Below are 23413 nucleotides of genomic sequence, written 5' to 3' on the forward strand. Positions count from 1 at the left end.
CTCTGCCTCTCCCCAACTCGTACGCTGTCTCTCTCTGTCAAAAATAAATAAAAACATTTAAAAAATTAAAAAAGAAAATGTGTATTTTGCTATTTTAAGATGGAATGTTATGAATATATCTGTTAGATCCATCTGGTCTAATGTGTCATTCAAAAAACACTGTTTCCTTGTTGATTTTTGTTTAGGTGATCTGTCTGTTGATGTAAGTGGGGTGTTAAAGTTCCATACTATTATTGTATCACTATAGGTTACTTCCTTTATGTTTGTTATTAGCTGTTTTATGTGTGTGTGTGCTTTCATGTTGAATGCATAAATATTTACATTTATTATATCTTCTTTTTGGATTGTTCCCTTTATGGTTGTGTAGTATCCTTTATCTGTTGTTACAGTCTTTGTTTTAGCGTCTATTTTGTCTATTATAAATATTGCTACTCTAGCTTTCTTTTCAAGGCTGTATGAATTTCACTGCCCTGTGTTTGAATTTACTGATCCTTTCTTCCACCTCACTAGTCTGCTGTTGAACCCTTGTGTTGTATTTTTTAATTCAGTGATTGTATTTTTCATTTCTGTGATTTCTGTGTGGTACTTTCTAATTTGTCTCTTTGTTGAAACACTCACTCTGTTCATGCATCATTTCCTGATCTTATTGAGCGTCTTTATGACCATTATTTTGTAGAAATAAAGTTTTTTTTTAACATTTATTTTTTTTTGAGGGACAGAGCATGAATGGGGGAGGGGCAGAGTGAGAGGGAGACAGAGAATCAGAAGCAGGCTCCAGGCTCTGAGCTGTCAGCACAGAGCCCGATGTGGGGCTCGAACTCATGAACCGCGAGATTATGACCTGAGCTGAAGTCGGGCACTTAATTGACTGAGCCACCCAGGCATCCCTGGAAGCAATTTTTTTTTTTTTTTTTTTAAGTTTTAGACTTACAGAAAAATTCCAAGAGTACAGAATTTCCATACATCTTTCTCCCAGTCTGCGTAATACTAATATATTGCATTATCATAGTATAGTGATCAAAAATGGACATTAACATTGGCCTAATACTATCAATTAAAGTACAGGCTTTGATTTCACCAGGTTTTCTCCACTAATGTCTCAAAGATCAAATTCCTGCATTGTATTTAGTTCTAAATTTCCTTAGTCTCCTCCAATCTTTTGAGTTTTTCAGTCTTTCCTTGCCACTCACGACCTTGAAAAGTCATGGTTTCCTGGAGTATTGGGTAAGTTATTATATAGAAGGTTCTTCATTTTGTTTGTCTATAGCTTCCTCATGATTATATTATGGTTATGCTTTTTTTTTTTTTTTTTTTTTTTAGTGGCAATACTACTCATGTGGTGTGCCCTTCTTATTAGTGCCTGATGTTTTACTGCCGGTGATCATTTGGTTAAGGTAATATATGGAATGTTTTCTCCTTTTAATTATGTATTTGGGATTCGTTGGTATAATTTTAATGGCCTGTTTCTCTTTACATTTTCACCTTCAAATTTTAGTATCCATCAATGAATTTTGTATATGATTATTACTGTTATTACAGTGATTTCCTATTTCCCTCATTCATTTAATAATTCATTTAATAATTATTCATTAATATTATTAATTATTCATTCATTTAATAATTAATTTAATAATTTAAAAAAGGATTCTATAATATTTCATGGTTCACTGCAGCAATAAACAAGATAGGTCTGGAACATTCTCTCTTATTAGGGGGGAAAACAAGTTTCTAAGTAGGCTAGGGAAGATGTGGAAAAGATAAAGGACAAAATGAATATGGAAAGGAATGAGCATCAAAACGAAGTAGCAAAAAAATAGTTAATACAATAATTACATTATGGTTTATTGTACTAGCAGTCTGTGAAATAACAGGAGTTCATTACAAAGTTCAAAGAAAAACATTAATGGAATGTTACCAAAATATAGCTGTAATACAAATAAGGGAGGCATAATAAGGATATGTTGAATTTATTAAATTTTCATTTTTAATGATTTTGAAAAGTAAATGCCAAGATACATGGTTATTTAAGTGTATACATAAGGATTAGATAGCTTAGTGTTTTAATTGTTCAAGCTAGCAAAAAAGTAATAATAAAATAAAAATACACAAAGGAGTATATTGGCAAGTAGTTCTGGAGTATTACACCAACAAGAGAGAAACTAATCAGTATTGATTGGAACTCAGAATAACCAAGTAAAATGAGATGAAAGAGCAAATCAGCAGTGTGGTCACATAATAGCTCAGTAAGTAGAACAAACTATTAATAATTATAATAGAGTTGAAATATTTTAAAGATACGAAATAGTACATATCCTAATAAGAATAACAATAGGGACTCCTTGTCTTATTTTATAGCATATGAAATATCTACCAAGTATATATTTTTTAAAACTGCTAATTTATTTTTTTCTATAAAGTTGAGATTTTTTAAAGTTTATTTATTTATTTTGAGAGAGAGAGCAGGGGAGCAGCAGAAAGGGAAAGACAGAAACCCAAGCAGGCTCTGCACTCTCAGCGAGGAGCCAGACGTGCGGCTTGAACCCATGAACCATGAGATCATGACCTGAGCTGAGATCAAGAGTTGGACATGTAACCAACTAAGCCACCCAGGCACCCCTAAAACTGCTCATTTAAGTAAAACACTAATTAGAAATATTTAAAGAAAATAGCCCAATATATCTCATAAGAAAATGGCTTAATTACTATTGCTGGTCATGCAAAACTTTAAAGAGTCCAGAAATTCTGGGGAAGACCAATTTAAAAAATTAAAATCTAATGAATAATAGTGACAAAAATGTATCGAAACAATAGGTAAATTCTTATAAAAATCTAATAACCAGTGGCTCATAATGAACATTATTTGCATAACCCAGTCAACTGTTCTGATTAACAAAAGAGATGATGGACACTTAATCTCTGTCACTAATTTTCTTTCTTTCTTCTTTTACTTTTCCTTTCCTTGATAAAATCAAAGCTCTGTTGATTGTTAAGCTGCCAAAACCCAGCAAGGCAACACAGAAGAAGTACAAATACACAAACCCAGTTGGAGTCATGGTAGTAGTAGAGTTCTAAATCCTCTAAAGGTGAGTTTACCAAGTTTATAATCATTGCAATAGTTGTAGATTTTCCCCTCCTTTAATAAATCTGAGACACATAAGATTGGCTTAGTAAATTTTATGAAATATTTAAAGTGCCCCTTTGGATCCTCATTGGTACTGTCTAGACGTAAAAAGAAAAGGCTTTTCTAAAGGAATTGTATTGTGGTAGGAATTTAGGCAAGTCTGTCATGTCAAAACAGAAATTTTAAAAGAAATCAATCATTTAATGACAATGGAAAGGAGATTACACATCTACTACTAAAGTAAGAATAGAAAATGAAACATACATTTACACAAATACCATGCACAGACACAAGACTTTAAAACCGCATAGTATCTGACTGGAAGTTTTAATTCTCTGGAGGAAGAAAATTACACTATATAAACAAACAAAAAATTAGAATGCAAAAGATTTATTTGAAGAATATTACAAATTAGTAAGCCAAAAACAATGAATATACAAAAGAACAGAAACACAAACACCAAAAGTAATTGTAAACAAAACATGCCTGGAAAAGAAATTCATGTGAAATTAGTTAAGAATGAGTGAAACACATTTTCCACATATATCAGAAATGAATAGGGGCCATCCTACCTAAATGGATATTCAGAAGGTTAACTGACAGGAGAAATATTTGGCAGTATCTAACAAAACAAAGTATATACACCACTGAGTGATTGTACTAAATAGAGTGGCCAGAAAGTCTGGAAGCAGTAAGAGCAACATAATCACCTTGATTACTTATTATAATGCATCAATTTTCCCAGTGAAACTCAGAAACCAAACTTTTGTACATGTCTTTCATTCAAAAGACTTCTTACCAGTGTAATTTTTTTGATATCACGTAAGGTGCTTACCCACACTAAAGGCATTCCCACATTCCTCACATTCATAGGGCTTCTTACCAGTATGAATTCTCTGATGTTTTGTAAAGGATGAACTATGTCTAAAGGCTTTCCCACATGCTTTGCATTCATAAGGTTTCTCTCCAGTGTGAATTCTCTGATGTTCAGTAAGGGCTGAACTATGTCTAAAAGCCTTCCCACATACCTTACATTCATAAGGTTTCTCACCACTGTGAATCCTCTGATGTTGAATAAGTGCTGACGTAAGTCTAAAGAACTTTCCACACTCTTTACATTCATAAGGTTTCTGACCACTGTGAATTCTCTGATGTCGAGTAAGTTCACTACCTACTCCAAAAGCTTTCCCACATTCCTTACATTTATAGGGTTTCTCACCAGTGTGAATTCTCTGATGTCTAGTCAGGGATGAACTGTTTCTAAAGACTTTTCCACATGCCTTGCATTCATAGGGTTTCTTTCCAGTATGAATTCTCTGATGTCGAGCCAGTTCTCTACATACCCCAAAGGTTTTGCCACATTCTTTACATGCATAAGGTTTCTCACCTGTATGAATTCGCTGATGTTCAATAAGCTGTGAACTAATTCTAAAGACCTTCTCACATTGTATACATTTGTACGGTTTCTCACCAGTATGAATTCTCTGATGTTCAGTTAGCTGTGAATGGAATCTAAAGTCCTTGCCACATTCCATACATTTGTAAGGTTTCTCATCAGTATGGATTTTCTGGTGTCGAGCAAGTTGTGCATGCACTCTAAAGGATTTCCCACAGAAAGTGCATTCATAGGCTTTCTCACCATCATGAATTATTTTTAGTGGAGTTATTTCTTCAACTCTTCTAATGGTCCTTTTAAATTCCTTACATTTATAGCACTTCTGATCATCATGCATTTTCTGGTGTATACTAAGGTCTTCATAAAAACTAAATGGATTCCTATATTCCATATATTTACAAGGTTTTACACCAGTATGAATGTTCAGTTGTAGGGTATGTGGGTCATCTCCAAAGGTTTTCCAATATGCATTACACGGATATGTTTTCTCACCAGTATGTATTCTCTCATATTCATCAAAACTTAAGTCACAGCTAAGGACCTTCTCATATTCCTTATATTCATAGGGTTTCTTGCTTTCATGAATTCTCTGATGTGATATAAGAAATTTATGATGTTTATAATTTGGCACTTTTTCAGAGCTGATTTTCATTTGGCTGAAATATCCCACTTCAGGTCTTTGTACTTCAGTCTTGCTTTTGCTTTGCCAGTCATTTCTGAAAATGGAGCTCTCCAAACCAATGAATTTACCTTCTGTTACTTTCCACTGAAAACCATTATTTTCAATAATGTCCTTTCCATTAAATAAATACTTTGTGTCATACTTGGACTCCAAATCTGAAAGAGAGGGGAAAAGAAATAAATTTTTTCATGTGGTATAAAAATGAAACATTTATACAATGTAGAGGAGAAAAATTGTAAATATAAACAATGCGAGTGAATGATTAAAGTATTGTAATGAAGTTTTAAGAAAGATCAGAGAATGATAAAAGCATAATATAAGATTGTGAGGTTTGTGATAAGGGAAACAGATTAAGTCAGTGTCTGACATGTAGGTGTTGATCATCATCTAGTAAGCTTGTCAAGTACTAATGTTCGGAAACAAGTGCAGATAAACTGACCAACATCAATAGATGTAGAACTAGTTATCATATAGAGATAATGCTGATGTGGATCATGATTTGATCGTCTATACATACTAATAATTTTGTATGTTTTTTTAAACAATAGAATCCAAATACTTTAGTGGATAACAAGGTGCTTGTAAGATCTCATTTTAATCCATTATCCCCTTTCACATAATCTTTTTTTCACCTCTTACAGCAAACCAAATTTACACCCACAGGATATTTCATTTCTCAAGAAATGCATTCTTTATACACCACCCACATTTCATTGTCTGGGTCTAAAAGTTTATATCCTCAGAAAGGATATACTGATTGTAAGTTCATATTTATGTTTCTGTTCTAATATCTGGTTGCTTGCCTTCACATTATTTTTTTCAATTCTGTATTCAGTAATTTTCTGTTACATTGTTTAACCTTATTCCTTAAATTCCAAAAGGACAGATGTAGTCATTACGTGCCACTGAATAACAAACCCCAAGGACATACACATTGAAAATTACAGGGAAATAAAATCACTGGATGAAAGGAATCTAAATAAGACAAAAAGGAAATATTACAAATATTACAAATATCCACTGGGTAATACAGTGGATCATCAAAGTAATGGGGCACCTGGGTGGCTCAGTTGATTAAACATCTGACTGCAGCTCAGGTCATGATCTCACAGTTTGTGAGTTCAGGCCCCACGTTGGGCTTTGTGCTGACAGCTCATAGCCTGGAGCCTGCTTCGGATTTTGTGTCTCCCTCTCTCTGCTCCTCCCCAACTTGTGCTGTCTCACTCAAAAATAAATAAACAAGCATTTAAAAAATAATAATTTTGTATGTATAAGAATAATGTAGTAGTTTTAGTATGTCTCCATGCCTTTTAACCCTCACATTGTACTGTAGTGATTTGTACACACACACAGACACACACACACACAGTGTTTATGAATGTTTTCTAATTGACTCGCACTGTCTCCATCACTGCTGTTAATTCCCTGCTATGCAGAACGATGATATTCTTCATGTGTCAATAGAAATGAGGAATTTTATTTACTTTTCTTCATTAGCTTTTTCTAAATTTTTAAAATGTTTATCTTAGAGAGAGAGACAGAGCAGGAGCAAGGGAGGGAGGGTAGAGAGAGAGAGAGGGAGACACAGAATCCGAAACAGGCTCTAAGCTCTGCATTGACAGCGCAGAGCCCGACATGGGGCTCAAACTCATGAACCGGTGAGATCATGACCCGAGCTGAAGTTGGATGCCTAATAGACTGAGCCAACCAGGTGCCCCTTCGTTAGCTTTTTCATTATCACTCATCTATCCTACAGAAATCCTAATCTATATTTAAATGTTTTCCTTCATGCTCTTTCCCAGGTATTCCTTTCCATTTTCCTGTACTCAGAACCAACGATGTTATATTCTGCACAGCAGTATCAGAATATTTTTGATACTATAGTAGGTATATATCATACCATATAAGGCTTATACAATTCTGAAAAGGGGAATAAGCTAACAGAATGATGTGGAAAAGGTGGTACAGGTGGGCAAGAGTGGAAGGCACTTTGTAACAGAGGATCTGTTGGACTTTGGCTGGAGACTGGCAATCAGATGAGAGGATAACCTGAGGAAAATCCAAAGTGAATGATAAACATTACATAATACAGGGCAGAAATAATTTCCTGTGACTGAATTTTGTTATATGTAACAAAGGTATAATAATACAGTCATTATTGGATTAGGATAGTAAAATCATAAATGAATGCCAGTATCAGTAAATCAAAAAGCCGTTCTACCTAGAAATGAAATGATGGGGCACCTGGGTGGCTCAGCTGGTTCAGTGTCTGACTTCATCTCAGGTCACGATCTCACAGTTTGTGAGTTCAAGCCCTGTGTCGGGCTCCATGCTGACAGCTCAGAGCCCACAGCCTGCTTTGGATTCTGTGTTTCCCTCTCTCTCTGCCCCTTCCCTGCTCACGCTCTCTCTCAAAAATAAAGAAACATTAAAAAATGAAAGAAAAGACCACCAAATGTGGAAATGTAATTGAAATTAAAAAAATTTTCAGAGAATGATCACATTGAAAATGCAGTTGACCGGTGAAACCAGGGTTAGGGCCCCCGTGCCCTGCACAATCAAAAATCCTCATATAACTTTGACTCCTCCCAAACTTAACTATTAATAGCCTACTATTGACTGGAAGCCTTTCCAATAACAAATACCTAACACATAGTTTATATATTGTATGTATTATATTCTGTATTCATAAAGAAAATGTTAAAATCATAAGAGAAAATACATTTACAGTATTCTATTACCTTCATCAAAAAGTTCACACAGAAGTACACCAACATAGTTCAAACCTCTGTTATTGAAGGGTCAACTATATTACATATTAAAACCTATGGAGGTCGTTAGTCACGCAAAAAGTAAGGATTTACCTGCTTTTGACACTAATTAGCTGTATAACCTTGGGATAGCTGCCTAAATACTCTTTGTCTTAGCAAAATAATACAAGTACTATTCATGTCATCAGGTTATTGAGAAATTAAAAGAGCCCATATATTAAAATTCCTTAGAATAGGGCCTGGTACATGGCAAGAACTATGTAATCTGACAGGAAAACAAGTAGCTTTCTAAAACATTAAAAGATCCTTGCTATAATACTGACAATGTTAAATGCAAAGTTCTTCAACCACAAAACAGGTATAATATAATGCATATGGCAGGCAATGAACATAAATTCTGTTTATCCATCTAAGATATAAATTACACAGATTCTTCTAATAATTGTAATGACTCAGGACATGGTTTCTTAGCTGTTCTTCAAGAAGGTGTGATAATAACAAAGCATTTATAGCAATGCTGACTTTAATCACAGTACAATAGCTCTCTCAAAGGATATACTATATGTGTTCTAAAATTCAAAATAAACTCCCTGGGTATCAGGGAAAGTAGAAATATGAAGGGACTGAGAGAATACAAACATGAAGAATGATGGATGTGCTTCATGGAGGTGTCATCTCCAACACAATGTTCAACCCATGCCTTTGGAAACAAAGAGATGTACCCATTTTCTTTCAAAAGATAGTCTTGGGTTTACTGACAAGCAACTCTATGATAGAATAGAGCAGCTGATAGAATAGAGCATATTCTAAATTATATGAAGCAGATAAATTTACCCAGTGAGACCAAGTTGCTATAGTTCTCCATCATCACATCCCAATATAAGTCCCTCTGAGCTGAATCCAGATATTCCCATTCCTCTTGAGAGAAGCTGATGACCACATCCCTGAAAGTCACCAATTCCTGAAACAAAAAACCATATATAAATGAAATATTTTTGAGAAAAAGAATTGCATTATGGTAAGCCAATTAGTAAACTAGTAGGCAAGGGTGGGTAGAATGTTATGGTATGGGAGTAAGGAAATTAGCGCTCCCAAACAGGACTATCTACATATCTTTAAAGAATCTATTTGACTCAGAGAATATCTTCCTGCATATTATGGAATCTCTTAATTCCATAAGCATGTTAAGCATGTCTGGAAATAAAATGAGCTGCATGAATTAATAAAGGTGAGTTTCTATATTCTTGTTTCTCTGTAAAGGAAAAGTATCTAACTTAGAAAATGGGATGTGAACACTAATTTATAATTTCTTGCAGCCCTAAATTCAACACTGTGTTAAGTATTATTTAACATGATATGATCAGAACTTTTGCTTCTAATGACAAACCATTTAATAAGTACTTTTTAGTGGCTACAGAATAGTCTTACTTGGTGAAAAAATATCAGGCTTAATTGTATTTAGACATTTACAATGGATAAGGTGTTCTTCAATTCTGGGAGTCTACAATCATCTATGTATGATGGAGATCAGTGAAAATCAAATCCAGTCTACCTGGAAACTCCAGTCTCCAGAAGTACAGAATTTTCCCATATGTAATCAAATGGATACATCTGATCTTTATCCAAGAATATGAAAAAGTATGGTAAATTCCTCCATCTAGGTATTCCATTTCTACTCTATAGTTGCTGTTAACAAAAGACTTAACAAATAAGAATGTTGAGAATTATTTGGAGAATAGATAGGCACACGAGTTATACTGTTATGTTTGGTTCCAACTCTCACTAGAAAGTGAAAAACTATGGGAATGTGGGGCAGGCCCTATTTGGTACGAAGATTCAGAAAAAGGAAATGTTCACAAAGGAGACAGATTCAGCAACTTACATGGTCCATGCTTAGAACTGTAAGGAATTGGTCCGGGAATTCCATTTCTGCCATGACAGCATGAGGAGCTCCGATGACATGCTCCCTGTCAAAACTAATGAAAATTATATATAAAAACATATAGCAAATAAAGAAACATTTGTTCAGGAAAATCTACCAAAACTTATAAGCTGAGAGTCTGCAGTATCTGAACCAAACCTGCACCCTTCCTTGTTCATCACATCTTAGTGAGAAAGATACTCCATTCCAAATTGGTACAATCAAGGACACAGGCTTCCTCACCAATTGTCAACCTGTGTTCCCAGTCAGGTGGCTGTCTTCCTGGGAAGAGCAGGATACCAACGTTTCTCATCCTGCCCTCAGCTACCCAATGCTCAGGGAAATGCAGCTAAGGGACATAGATTTTCTTCTGTTTGCTTCCAAACACAAAATGTAATATGTACCTTGGGTGTGGCCCTGGTGAGAATACTGGGGTTCCAGTTGTCTGTCTTGAATCTTGGGGTAGGATTTCCATGCCAACAGATCTTGGCAAACTGAAACCTCTGGCTGCTGCACTCACCCTCTCCCCACCTACAAAGCACCCAGCTCCTAAAAGCAGAAGTGTGACTCAGAAGCATGCCACTGTCCCTAACCCAAGAACAAGGTCTGTGGCTTGGTGATTTTGTCCAGAGGGAGAAGCTGGCCACAGACAAGAGAGTTCCATATGTGTCTCCATAGGAAATGACCTCATCTGTAACTGTAGAAAAGTTCAAGCCTAAGGACATTCTCAAAAACAGTGAGGTTTTACTAAAAGACTATTAGGAGAAGATTGAAAGATTCGCTGGAGATATATGAACTACAGGCTGGCTAGTTTCCCAGAAAGAATTAGACACTTACAGAGCTGTTCCTTTTGTCAGAACAAATCCCAGATACTGACTTGATTACATTGGTCTGTGAGGCAATATATACTTCACAGCATTGTTGAAAGCAGAAATCATGATTTCTGCAGCTTAATGGCTGGGAGATACTCAAAAGACAGACCTGTGGAAACCACTGTCATCCAAGGGTGACTGTGGTAATAATCAAGGCTGTACCCTAAACGAGCAATATCACAGATTTTCAGTGTGGGCTGGGGAAGACAGATTGCACTTAAACTAGCTAGTCACTAAAGAAAACAAGCAAATAACAAGTCTGGTGGTGGGGAGCACTAGTAGGGGAAACAGACAAAAATACCAGATATGTTACAATTATTTAAAATTTCTACTTTCTATAAAGAAAAAGTCCAAAGTAATAGGAAAATGGCCCATCAACAAAACAGAAACTGCCTGCAAGAACACCAAATTTAACAAAGACTTCAAAGTAGCCATAAATATATTCAGATAAACAAAAGAACCTATACTTACATAAAGGTATGGTCACAGTGTCACATCAATATCAATAAAGAAAAGCTATTTAATACCACATAGGAATCCTACACTTGAAAAGTATTGTAATATGAAATGAAAATTTCACTAGAGCAACTCAATATTAGATATAAACTGGCAGAAGAAAATACTGGCAAACTTAAAAGATAAATATTGTGCAATCTAACAGGAAAAACAAATGGAAAAGAGACTTAGAAAACCTGGATGCAAGCATACCTACATATATAATGGGTGTATGAGAAGAGAGAAAAGGATCATTTTAACATTGTCCAATAACAATGAAAAGTTCTCAAAGTTACATTTTTTACATCCAGGAAGCTCAACACACCCAGCAGGATCAAGGCACAGAGATCTACAAATAGACACAACATGGTAAAAACGGTGAAATGTGAAAGAGAAATTTGTTTGGTTGTTGTTTTTTTGTTGTTTTGTTTTGTTTTTTAAGTCAGCTCTAGGCCCAATGTGGCATTTGAACTCATGACCCTGAGACAAGAGCCCCTCTTGATCTACCGACTAAGCCAGCCAGGTGCCCGCTGAAAGAGAAATATGAAAGCAGCAAGAAGAAAATGAGTTGTTACTTACAAGTGAGCCCCAGTAAGAATAATTAATGACCTCTCCTCAGAAATAACAGAGACCAGAATGTAAACCAAGACTCAAAAACTTCAACCAGGAATGCTATAATAAGCAAAACTATTTTTTGAAAGTGAAGATGAAATAGAAACTGGGAGAATTAATTGCTAGCAGACCTATCTTAATACTGAAGGGAGTTCTTCAAGCAGAAAGCAAATGATTCGAGGCAGTAATATATATCCACATGAAAAGATAAAGAGGGGTGACTGGGTGGCTCAGTGGGTTAAGTGTCCAGTTTCAGCTCAGGTCATGATCTCACAGTTTGGGAGTTTGAGCCTCGCATCAGGCTCAGCTCAGAGCCTGGAGCCAGCGTTAGATTCTGTGTCTCCCCTTTCTCTGCCCATCCCCAGCTCATGCTCCCTCTCTCCTCTCTCTCTCAAAAATAAATGAACATTTAAAAACAAAATTTTTTTTAAAAGAAAAGATAAAGAGCACCAGGAAAGGTAATTATTTGATAATCAAAGACAGTATACATGTATATTTTTTCTCTCTTAGTTAACTGATTTAAATATCAACTATATGAAATAACATGTTTTATTAGGCCTACAATATATAAAAGTATAATTGGGGAGGGGCCAAGATGGCAGAACAACATGGAAGGTTTTTTTGCATTTCGTATCCATGAAATACAGCCATATCAACACTAAACCATCTTGCACACGTAAAAACTGATTGGAGAAGTAACACAACAATCTACACAACCTGAACCAGAGAACAACCACATTCACTGGTGCTGGAACAAGGACATTAAGGGTGAAGCCTGGTGCCAGATGTGTGTTGTGATTTTCCATATCCCTGAAATGCTGCTACAAGATCATGTGAACTTTTTCTGGGATGGGCTGGCACCCAGCCACAGTCTCTGGGCATCAGCAGCAGCATGGTCCCACAAACGTTCCCGGGTGCGACTGGCACCTGGCCATTACTTGGTGAGACCCTCCCCCAGGTCTGCGCAGGTCAAAGCCACAGTCTCTCAGAAGTGAGGGGAAACACAGCCACAACTGAGAAAAAACGCAGAAGGGGAGGTACAGCCTGGCAACCTGACAGCTTGGTCATGGACAATGTAAAACTAGGGAGTGGATGGAAGCTGAAGACAAAGGACGGGTGCACAATTGCTGATCGGGGAGAACAGAGTTCCGATACTAGAGAGTGGGTATCTGGGTGGTGCCATCTTCACCTCTCCTGCGCATGTGCATACACACCTCTAAGTGCCAAAACAATCCACCCCAGTAAGCTAAGCAGTGCCATCTAGTGGAGAACGGAGCCATTACACTAAGCCCTGCCCAACTGGACCAACCTGGCTCTTAAGGAACACCACAAGTCTCTCCGCCTGCTCAGTTTACAGACTATAAAGTGCTTCATAGTTTGACTTCTAGGGGAAAATGATGTAATTTCAATCGTATTTCAGTCTGTTCGCTGGTCCATCTATTCAACTTTTTTTTCTTTTTGTGAATACAGAAAGAAATTTATTTTTATTGTCAATTTTTAACATTTTTCTTTAATTTTTTCTACTATATTTACTTTTGTAAACTTTTAAAATTTTATTTTACTTCTATCATTTCATTTTATTATATTTCATTGTATTCATTTTTCAAATTTTCAAACATTTTCCTTTTACTTTTTCTTTTTTTTCGTCTTTCCCTTCTTTCTCTAATCTGTCAAGCACCTTTCAACAAGCAGACCAAAATAGACCTAAGATCATAGCATAATTTATTTGATTTTTTGTGTGTTGCTTTTAATATTTTTATTTTAATATTTTTCCCCTTATTCTGTTTCTTCCTTCAAAATGATGAAATGCAGGAATTCACCCCAAAAGAAACAGCAGGAAGAAATAACAGCCAGGGACTTAACACAGATACAAGGAAGATGTCTGAACCAGAATTTAGAATCGCGATAATAAGAATACTAGCTGGGGTTGAAAATAGATTAGAATCCCTTTCTGCAGAGATAAAAGAAATAAAAGCTAGTCAGGACGAAATAAAAAATGTTATAACTGAGCTGCAATCTTGAATGGATGCCACAATGGCAAGGATGGATGAGGCAGAGCAGCAAATCGGCAATATAGAGGACGAACTTATGGAGACTAATGAAGCAGAAAAAAAGAGGGAGACTAAGGCAAAAGAGCACAATTTAAGAATTAGAGAAATCAATGACTCATTAAAAAGGAACAACATCAGAGTCATAGGAGTCCCAGAAGATGAAGAGAGAAAAAGGGGGTAGAAGGGTTATGTGAGCAAATCCTAGCGGAAAACTTTCCCAACCTGGGGAAAGACACAGATACCAAAATCCAGGGAGCACAGAGGACTCCCATTTGATTCAACAAAAACCGACTGTCAACAAGGCATATCATAGTCAAATTCACAAAATACTCAGGCAAGGAAAGAATCATGAAAGCAGCAAGGGAAAAAAGTCCTCAACTTACAAGGGAAGGGAAGACAGATCAGGTTTGTAGCAGACCTATCCACAGTAACTTCACAGACCAGAAAGGAGTGGCAGGATATATTCAATGTGCTGAATCATAAAATATGCAGCCAAGAATGCTTAATCCACCAAGGCTGTCATTCAAAACAGAAGGAGAGATAAAAAGTTTCCCAAACAAAAATTAAGAGTTCATGACTACTAAACCAACCCTGTAAGAAATTTTAAGGGGTACTGAGGGAAGACAAGACAAAAAAACAAAAACAAAACAAAACACCAAAAGCAACAAAGACTAGAAAGGACCAGAGAACACCACCAGAAACTCCAACTCTACAAGCAACATAATGGCAATAAACTCATATCTTTCAGTACTCAACTCTAAACATCAATGGACTAAGTGCTCCAATCAAAAGACATAGGGTAACAGAATAGATAAGAAAACAAGATCCATCTATATGCTGTTTACGAGAGACCCACTCTAGACCTAAAGACACCTGCAAATTGAAAGTAAGGGGATGGAGAACCACCTATCATCCTAATGGTCGCCAAAAGAAAGCCGGAGTAGCTATACTTACATCAGACAATCTACACTTTAAAATAAAGACTAAAACAAGAGATAAAGAAGGGCATTATATAATTAAGGGGTCTATACACCAAGACCTAACGCTTGTAAACGTTAATGCTCCAAATGTGGGAGCACCCAAATATATAAATCAATCACAAACATAAACTCCTTGATAATAATACCATAATAGTAGGGGACTTGCAACATCCCACTTACAACAATGGACAGATCATCTAAACAGAAAATCAACAAGGAAACAATGGCTTTGAATGACACACTGGACCAGATAGACTTAAGAGATAGATTCAGAACATTTCATCCTAAAGCACAGGAACACACATTCTTCTCCAGTGCACATGGAACGTTCTCCAGAATAGATCACATACTGCGACACAAATCAGCCTCAAAAAGTACAAAAAGATCAAGATCATACTGTGCATATTTCAGACCACAATGCTATGAAACTCGAAATCAACCACAAGAAAAACTTTGGAAAGATAACAAATACTTGGAGACTAAAGAACATCCTACTAAAGAATGAATGGGCTAACTAAGAAGTTAAAGAGGAAATTAAAAAGTACATGGAAGCCAATGAAAATGATAACACAACAGCCCAAAACCAGGTGACACAGCAAAGGTGGTCATAAGAGGAAAGTATATAGCAATCCAGGCCTTCCTAAAGAAGGAAGAAAGATCTCAGATACACAACCTAACTTTACACCTTAAAGAGCTGGAAAAAGAATAGCAAATAAAACCCAAAACCAGCAGAAGACAGGAACTAATAAAGATTAGAGCAGAACTCAATGCTATCAAAACCAAAAAACAGAAGAACAGATCAATGAAACCAGAAACTGGTTCTTTGAAAGAATTAACAAAAATTGATAAACCCCTAGCCAGTATGATCAAAAAGAAAAAGGAAAGGACCCAAATAAATAAAATCAAGAATGAAAGAGGAGAGATCACAACCAACGCAGCAGAAATAAAAACAATAATAAGAGAATATTATGAGCAATTATACACCAGTAAAATGGGCAATCCGGAAGAAATGGACAAACACCTAGAAACATATAAACTACCAAAACTGAAACAGGAAGACATAGAAAATTTGAACAGACCCATAACCCATAACCAGAAATCGACTTAGTAATCAAAAATCTCCCAAAACCAAGAGTCCAGGGCCAGATGGCTTTCCAGGGTAATTTTACCAAACATTTAAGGAAGAGTTAACACCTATTCTCTTGAAGCTGTTCCAAAAAATAGAAATGGAAGGAAAACTTCCAAATTTGCCAGTGCTGAATCCAGCATTACCTTGATTCCAAAACCAAACAAAACCCCACTAAAAGGAGAACTATAGACCAATTTCCCTAACGAACATGGGTGCAAAAATCCTCAACATTAGCCAACCAGATCCAACAATACATTAAAAAAAATTATTCGCCGTGACCAAGTGGGATTTATACCTGGGATGCAGGGCTGGTTCAATATCCGCAAAACAATTAACATGATTCATCACATCACTAAAAGAAAGGACAAGAACCATATAATCCTCTCAATAGATGCAGAGAAAGCATTTGACAAAATACAGCATCCTTTCTTGATAAAAACCCTCAAGAAAGTAGGGATAGAAGGATCATACTTCGAGGTCATAAAAGCCATATATGAAAGACCCAACACTGATATCACCCTCATTGGGGAAAAACTGAGAGCTTTCCTCCTAAGGTCAGTAACAAGACAGGGATGTCCACTCTCGCCATTATTCAACATAGTATTGGAAGTCTTAGCTTAAGCACTCAGACAACACAAGGAAATATAAGGCATCCAAATTGGCCAGGAGGAGGTCAAACTTTCACTCTTTGCAGATGACATGATACTGTATATGGAAAACCCTAAAGATTCCACAAAAAAAATGCTAGAACTGATTCATGAAGTCAGCAGAGTTGCAGGATATAAAATCAATGTACAGAAATCAGTTACATTCCTATACACCAATAATGAAGCAAACGAAACAAATCAAGGAATCAATCCCATTTACAGTTGCACCAAAAGCCATAAAATACCTAGGAATAAATCTAACCAAAGAGGTGAAAAATCTATATGCTGAAAACTATAGAAAGCTTATGACAGAAATTGAAGAAGACACAAAAAAATGGAAAAAGATTCCATGCTCCTGGATAGGAAGAACAAATATTGTTAAAATGTCAATACTACCCAAAGCAATCTACATACATATTCAATGCAATCTCTATCGAAATAACATCAGCATTCTTCACCGAGCTAGAACAAACAATCCTAAAATTTGTATAGAAACAGAAAAGGTCCCAAATAGCCAAAGCAATCTTGAAAAAGAAAGCCAAAGCAGGAGGCGTCACAATCCCGGACTTCAAACTGTATTACAAAGCTGTAGTCATCAAGACAGTATGATACTGGCACAAGAACTGACACTCAGATCAATGGAACAGAATAGAGAACCCAGAAATGGACCTACAAACATATGGCCAACTAATCTTTGACAAAGCAGGAAAGAATATCCACTGGAATAAAGACACTCTCTTCAGCAAGTGGTGCTGGGAAAACTGGACAGCGACATGCAGAAGAATTAACCTGGACCACTTTCTTACACCATACACAAAAATAAACTCAAAATGGATGAAAGACCTAAATGTAAGACAGGAAGCCATCAAAATCCTCAAGGAGAAATCAGGCAAAAACCTCTTTGACCTTGGCCGCAGCAACTTTTGACTCAACATGTCTCTGGAGGCAAGGGAAACAAAAGCAAAAATGAACTACTGGGACCTCATCAAAATAAAAAGCTTCTGCACAGGGAAGGAAACTGTCAGCAAAACTAAAAGGTAACCAACGGAATGGGAGAAGATATTTGCAAATGACATATCAGATAAAGGGTTAGTATCCAAAATCTTTAAAGAACCTACCAAACTCAATACCCAAAACACAAATAATCCAGTGAAGAAATGGGCAAAAGACACATATAGACACTTCTCCAAAGAAGACATCCAGATGGCTGATCAACACGTGAAAAAATGCTCAACATCATTCATCATCAGGGAAATACAAATCAGAACCACAATGAGATACCACCTGTCAGAATGGCTAATATTAACAACTCAGGCAACAGCAGATGTTGGTGAGGATGTGGAGAAAGAATATCTCTCTTTTGCACTGCTGGTGGGAATGCAAGCTGGTGCAGCCACTCTGGAAAACAATATGGAGGTTCCTCAAAAAATTAAACATAGAACTACCGTATGACCCAGCAATTACACTACTAGGTATTTATCCAAGGGATACAGTTGTGCTGTTTTGAAGGGGCAGAGGCACCCCCATGTTTATAGCAGCACTTTCAACAATAGCCAAAGTACGGAAAGAACCCAAATGCCCATCGATGGATGAATGGATAAGGAAGATTTGGTATGTGTATATATATGTGTGTATATACATATATATGTATATATGTATGTATATACACACATATACATATATGTATATATGTGTGTGTATATATGTATACACACACATATATACATGTATATATACACACATATATACACGTATATACATATATGTACATACATATATATACATATATAATGGAGTATTACTCGGCAATCAAAAAGAATGAAATCTTGCCTTTTGCAACTACATGGATGGAACTGGAGGGCATTATGCTAAGTGAAATTAGTCAGAGAAAGACAAAAATCATATGACTTCACTCATATGAGGACTTTAAGGTACAAAACAGATGAACATAAGGGAAGGGAGCAAAAATAATATAAAAGCAGGGAGGGGGGGAAAAACCATAAGAGACTCTTAAATATGGAGAACAAACAGAGGGTTATTGGAGGGGTTTTGGGAGGGGGGATGGGCTAAATGGGTAAGGGGCATTAAGGAATCTACTCCTGAAATCATTGTTGCACTATCTGCTAACTAATTTGGATGTAAATTAAAAATAAATAAGAAAGGAAAAAATAAAAATAAAAGTATAATTTGTACTTCTATAACACAAAGGAGGTGGGTAGCAAAGCTATACTGGGTAAGTAACTGAATACAGATGGTACTTTGAATCCACAGCATCAAATGTAGAAAATCAAAAACAATAAGGGGCACCTGGCTGGCTGAGCTGGCAGAGCATGTGACTCTTGAGCTTGGGATCATGAGTTCAAGCCCCCCATTGGGTGCAGAGGTTACTTAAAAAAAAAAAGATAAATAAAATTAATATAACAAATGCTATATATGTATATAAGATTTCTTTTGTTCTGCTTTTTAAAAGACAACATTTCTATATCTCATTGGAATTTAGTATATACTGGAAGCTGTACACTGGAAGCTGTACACATTATATACTGGAAGCTCTGGATCAACCATTAAAAATATTTGCAAATCATTTATCTCATAAGGGGTTAAATACCCAAAATACATAAAGGATTCCTACAACTCAGTATAAAAAAAGACACAATCCAATTAAAATACGGGCAGAGGATCTGAATACATATTTTCTCCCAAAATACAAGAGGCAAACAAATAAATGAAATGGTGCTCCATATCATTAATCATCAGAGAAATTTACACCTGTTAGAATGGCTATTATCAAAAAGAAAAGGAGTAACAAGTGTTGGAAAGTTGTGGAGGAAAGGGAAACCTACACTATTGAGAATGTAAATGGGTGCAGCAGTTATGGAAAACACTATGGAGGTTCCTTAATAAAGTAAACATAGAACTATTGTATGATCTAGCAATTCCACCTCTGGATATTTATCTGAAGGAAATGAAATCTCTCAAAAAGATTTCTGCACACACTAGGTTCACTGCACCATTATTTACAATACACAAGGCATGGAAACAACTAAATGTTCATTGATGGGTGGAATGTTAAAGAAAATTTGGTGTGTATACACAATGGAATGTTATTTTGCCATAAAAAACTAAGGAAATCCTGCCATTTGCAACTACATGAATTGACCTTGAGAGGATTATGCTAGGGGAAGTAAGTCAGAGAAAGACAAATACTGAATGATCTCACTTATATCTGGAATTAGATTTAAAAACAAAATACCTGGGGCGCCTGGGTGGCGCAGTCGGTTAAGCGTCCGACTTCAGCCAGGTCACGATCTCACGGTCCGTGAGTTCGAGCCCCGCGTCAGGCTCTGGGCTGATGGCTCGGAGCCTGGAGCCTGTTTCCGATTCTGTGTCTCCCTCTCTCTCTGCCCCTCCCCCGTTCATGCTCTGTCTCTCTCTGTCCCAAAAATAAATTAAAAAAAAAAAAAAAAAAAAAAAACAAAATACCTCACAAATACAACACATTGGTAGCTTCCATCGGTGTGGGGGTAAGTGGAAGAGTGGGTGGGCGAAATGGGTGAAAGTGGTCAAGGAAGGTACAAATTCCCAGTTATTAAGTAAGTCAAGGGGATATTAATGTACAGCGTAGTAATTATACTTAATGATGCAGCGTATGTTTGCAAGTGGCTAAGATGTTAAATCTTAAAAGTTCTCATCAGAAGGAAAAAAGTTAACAGAAGAAGGTGATGGATGTTAACTAAATTTATTTCAGTAATCATTTTGTAATATATACATATATTAAATCATGTATACCAGAAGTAATTGTACGTCAATTATATCTCAATAAAACTAAATGAATTAAGAACAGTGGTGAAGGCAACTAAAAGGCAAAAATATATAACCCAATAGAATTGCATTTTTTTGTTTGTTGTTCCTCCTTTTTTGTAATACGTTTAAAGACCTGCATAAAACATAATTATAAACCTATTTAAAGGGTACACTGTATAGAGATATAATCTAGGACAAAAGCAACTTTAAAAGGGAGAACTTGAGCAGTTACAGGGGCAAAGTTTTTCTATTAAAGCTAAATAGGCGTACAGTGAAGGTTTGACTCAGCGGGTCTGAAATGTTTAAAGCTTTGCCTATTCCAAACAAAAGTGAAGGTCCTTTACTAGCTCCTGGTAGATTACCTGGCATGTAATGATTTTAATCTGTATCCTGTCACTGGCGGGGGGGGGGGGGGGGGGGGGGGGTTGGGGGGGGGCCAAAAACTGAGTACAACAGTTTTTCTGACTTTTTAAAAAAAGGTTTGTTTATTGGGCACCTGGGTGGCTCAGCTGGTTAAGTGTCCAACTTCAGCTCTAGTCATGATCTCACAGCTCATGAGTTTGAGCCCCACATCAGTCTCTCTATTGTCAGCACAGAGCCTTTGTGGTATCTTCTGTCTCCCTCTCTTTCTGCCCCTCCCTGCTCATGCACTCACTCTCTCTCTCTCAAAAATAAACCTTTTTAAAAAGAAAAAACTCATGCAAAAAAATGTTTATTTTGAGAGAGAAAGAGAAATTGGGGGGGGGGGGGGGAGGTGGGCCGAGAAAGGGAGAGAATCCCAAGCAGGCTCCATGCTTTTAGCGCAGAGCCCCCTGAAGGGCTCTATCCCACAAATCATGAGATCATGACCTGAGCTGACATCAAGAATTGGGACATTTAACTGAGCCACCCAGATGCCCCAAATTTTTTTTTTACTTTTGTGAGTCCTTCTAGAAAATCACTGAACCGGAGAGTGATTTTGGGACCCCTGAATAAAGTTAGTTTTATTTCAAACTAGTTCATCACAAATGCAAATTTTTAATTGAAATCTACAGGATAAATGCTAATAAAATGATTAAATTGTATAATGAATAGGACATATAAAAGGAGTCAAATGGTAAACTACAAAAAAAAGTCAGTGGAACAGAAAGGAAGTCATTAATTAGGGACAGAAAAGCACAGAAGAGGGGCACCTGGATGGCTCAGTCAGTTAAGCATCCAATTTCAGCTCAGGTCATGATCTCACAGCCCATGGGTTCGAGCCCCACATTGGGCTCTGCTGACAGCTCAGAGCCTGGAGCCTGCTTTGGATTCTGTGTCTCCCTCTCTCTCTGTCCCTCCCTCGCTCTCTCTCTCTCTCAAAAATAAATACACATTAGAAAATTAAAAAAAAAAACATAGAAGACACAGTATATATAGAAAACAAGTAGAAAAGTCCTCCTCAGTTATTACTTTACATGCAAATGTATTAGAATCTTCAACTAAAATGCAGAGATTGGCAGAATGGCTAGAAAATACAGTGCAACTGTAGTCAGTCTACAACAAACTGATGACAAATCCAAACATATAAATAGGTTGAAAATAGGATATAAAAATGTGTTGCATACCAGTAGTCCTCAAAGAGTTGGAAGCCTACATGAGACCAAATAGGCTTAGAAGAGACAAGAGACAAAGGAACATCTTCTATGTCGATAAAAGGGGTCAGCCCACCAAGAAAATACAACTACTATGAATATATATGCCTTAAAGCCCAAAATATATGAAGCAACAATTGACAGGATTGAGGGGAGGAATAGAAAGTTCTACAATATAGTTTGAGACTTTAATAAACCAACTCCAATAATGGATAGAAAGACTAGGCAAAAGATAATTTGGAAATAGGAGAGTACAGCAACACTATAAATCAATTGGATATCCCAGACATACACCAAACACAACACCAAATACCAGAATACATATTCTCAAGTACAAATGAAAAATGGTCTAGAATAGATCATATGTTAGGCCATAAAAGAAAACACAACACAATGGAATATTAGCCATCAAAAGGAAACAATTACTGATACCTGTTACATCATGTGAAATTTGAAAACATGCTAACTGGAAGAGGCCAGACACAAATGCCTTTCAATTATTATATTGTTGTCCCATTTATATGAATATTAATCCATTTATTTGAAATACCTAAAATAGATAAAACTTTATTTAGATTTTGAAAAATTCGTTGTTGTAAGGGGTTGAGGGAGAGGCAGTGAAGAGTGATTATTTACAGGGTACAGACTTCCCTTTCGGGATGATGAAAAATTCTGCAATTAGATGGTAAAGGTTGCACATTGTGGATTTACTTAATATCACTGAATTGTATACTGTAAAATGATTAAATAGCAAATCCTGTTATGTATATTTTCACAATTAACTGACAGAAATAGAGAAAGACAATTCAGCAAAAGTGGCCACAGACGTCAATATCCCACGCTCATAATGGATAGAACAATTAGGAAAAAAGGTCAAGGAAACAGAAAAATCTATAACCAACACTATAAACCACTTAGACTTAACAGACATTTATAAAACACTTCACCCAACAATAGCAAAATATACATTCTTTTCAAATGCACATGGAATATTTTCCACAAGAAACTATATGCTAGGCTAGAACAGAAAACTTAATAAATTAAAAAAAAAAACAATGAAAAACAGTTTGTCTATCCATAATGTAGTTAGAAATAAATAACGGAAAAATGGGAAACTCAAAAACATGGAATTTAAACAAAACACTCCTAGGGGCGCCTGGGTGGCTCAGTAGGTTAAGCGTCCGACTCAAGCTCAGGTCATGATCTCACTGTCTGTGAGTTCGAGCCTGGGCTCTGTGCTGACAGCTTAGAGCCTGGAGCCTGCTTCGGATTCTGTGTCTCCCTCTCTCTCTGCCCCTCCCCCATCATGCTCTGTCTCT

The 23413-nt window shown here is 36.4% G+C and overlaps 1 protein-coding gene and 2 long non-coding RNA genes across 3 annotated transcripts in view; 1 reads left to right on the plus strand and 2 right to left on the minus strand.

Annotated features, from left to right (window-relative positions):
- Positions 1 to 2976: 2976 nt before the first annotated feature.
- The window catches only part of LOC132691046 (uncharacterized), a 52223-nt gene continuing 31786 nt past the window's right edge, over positions 2977 to 23413 (plus strand). Inside the window, exon 1 of the long non-coding RNA XR_013552569.2 lies at positions 2977 to 3083. This is a non-coding gene — a long non-coding RNA (uncharacterized LOC132691046). The remainder of the gene's footprint in view (positions 3084 to 23413) is intronic.
- Positions 3077 to 23413, minus strand: part of ZNF529 (zinc finger protein 529) — a 37219-nt gene continuing 16882 nt past the window's right edge. The window contains exons 2-4 of the mRNA XM_078439040.2: positions 9853 to 9946; positions 8805 to 8931; positions 3077 to 5354 (exon numbers count right to left, since the gene is read on the minus strand). Of these exons, the coding sequence (XP_078295166.1) occupies positions 3940 to 5354; positions 8805 to 8931; positions 9853 to 9946 (1636 nt within the window). The 3' untranslated portion in view covers positions 3077 to 3939. The remainder of the gene's footprint in view (positions 5355 to 8804; positions 8932 to 9852; positions 9947 to 23413) is intronic.
- On the minus strand, positions 19151 to 20895 carry LOC144614645 (uncharacterized). Its single transcript, XR_013552572.2, has 2 exons — positions 20161 to 20895; positions 19151 to 19930 (listed from the first exon to the last, which is right to left on the minus strand). It is a non-coding gene; the product is annotated as an uncharacterized LOC144614645 (long non-coding RNA).

This window comes from Panthera onca, chromosome E2 (genome assembly GCF_046562875.1).
Source record: "Panthera onca isolate mPanOnc1 chromosome E2, mPanOnc1 haplotype 2, whole genome shotgun sequence".
In the NCBI taxonomy this organism is placed as follows: domain Eukaryota; kingdom Metazoa; phylum Chordata; class Mammalia; order Carnivora; family Felidae; genus Panthera; species Panthera onca.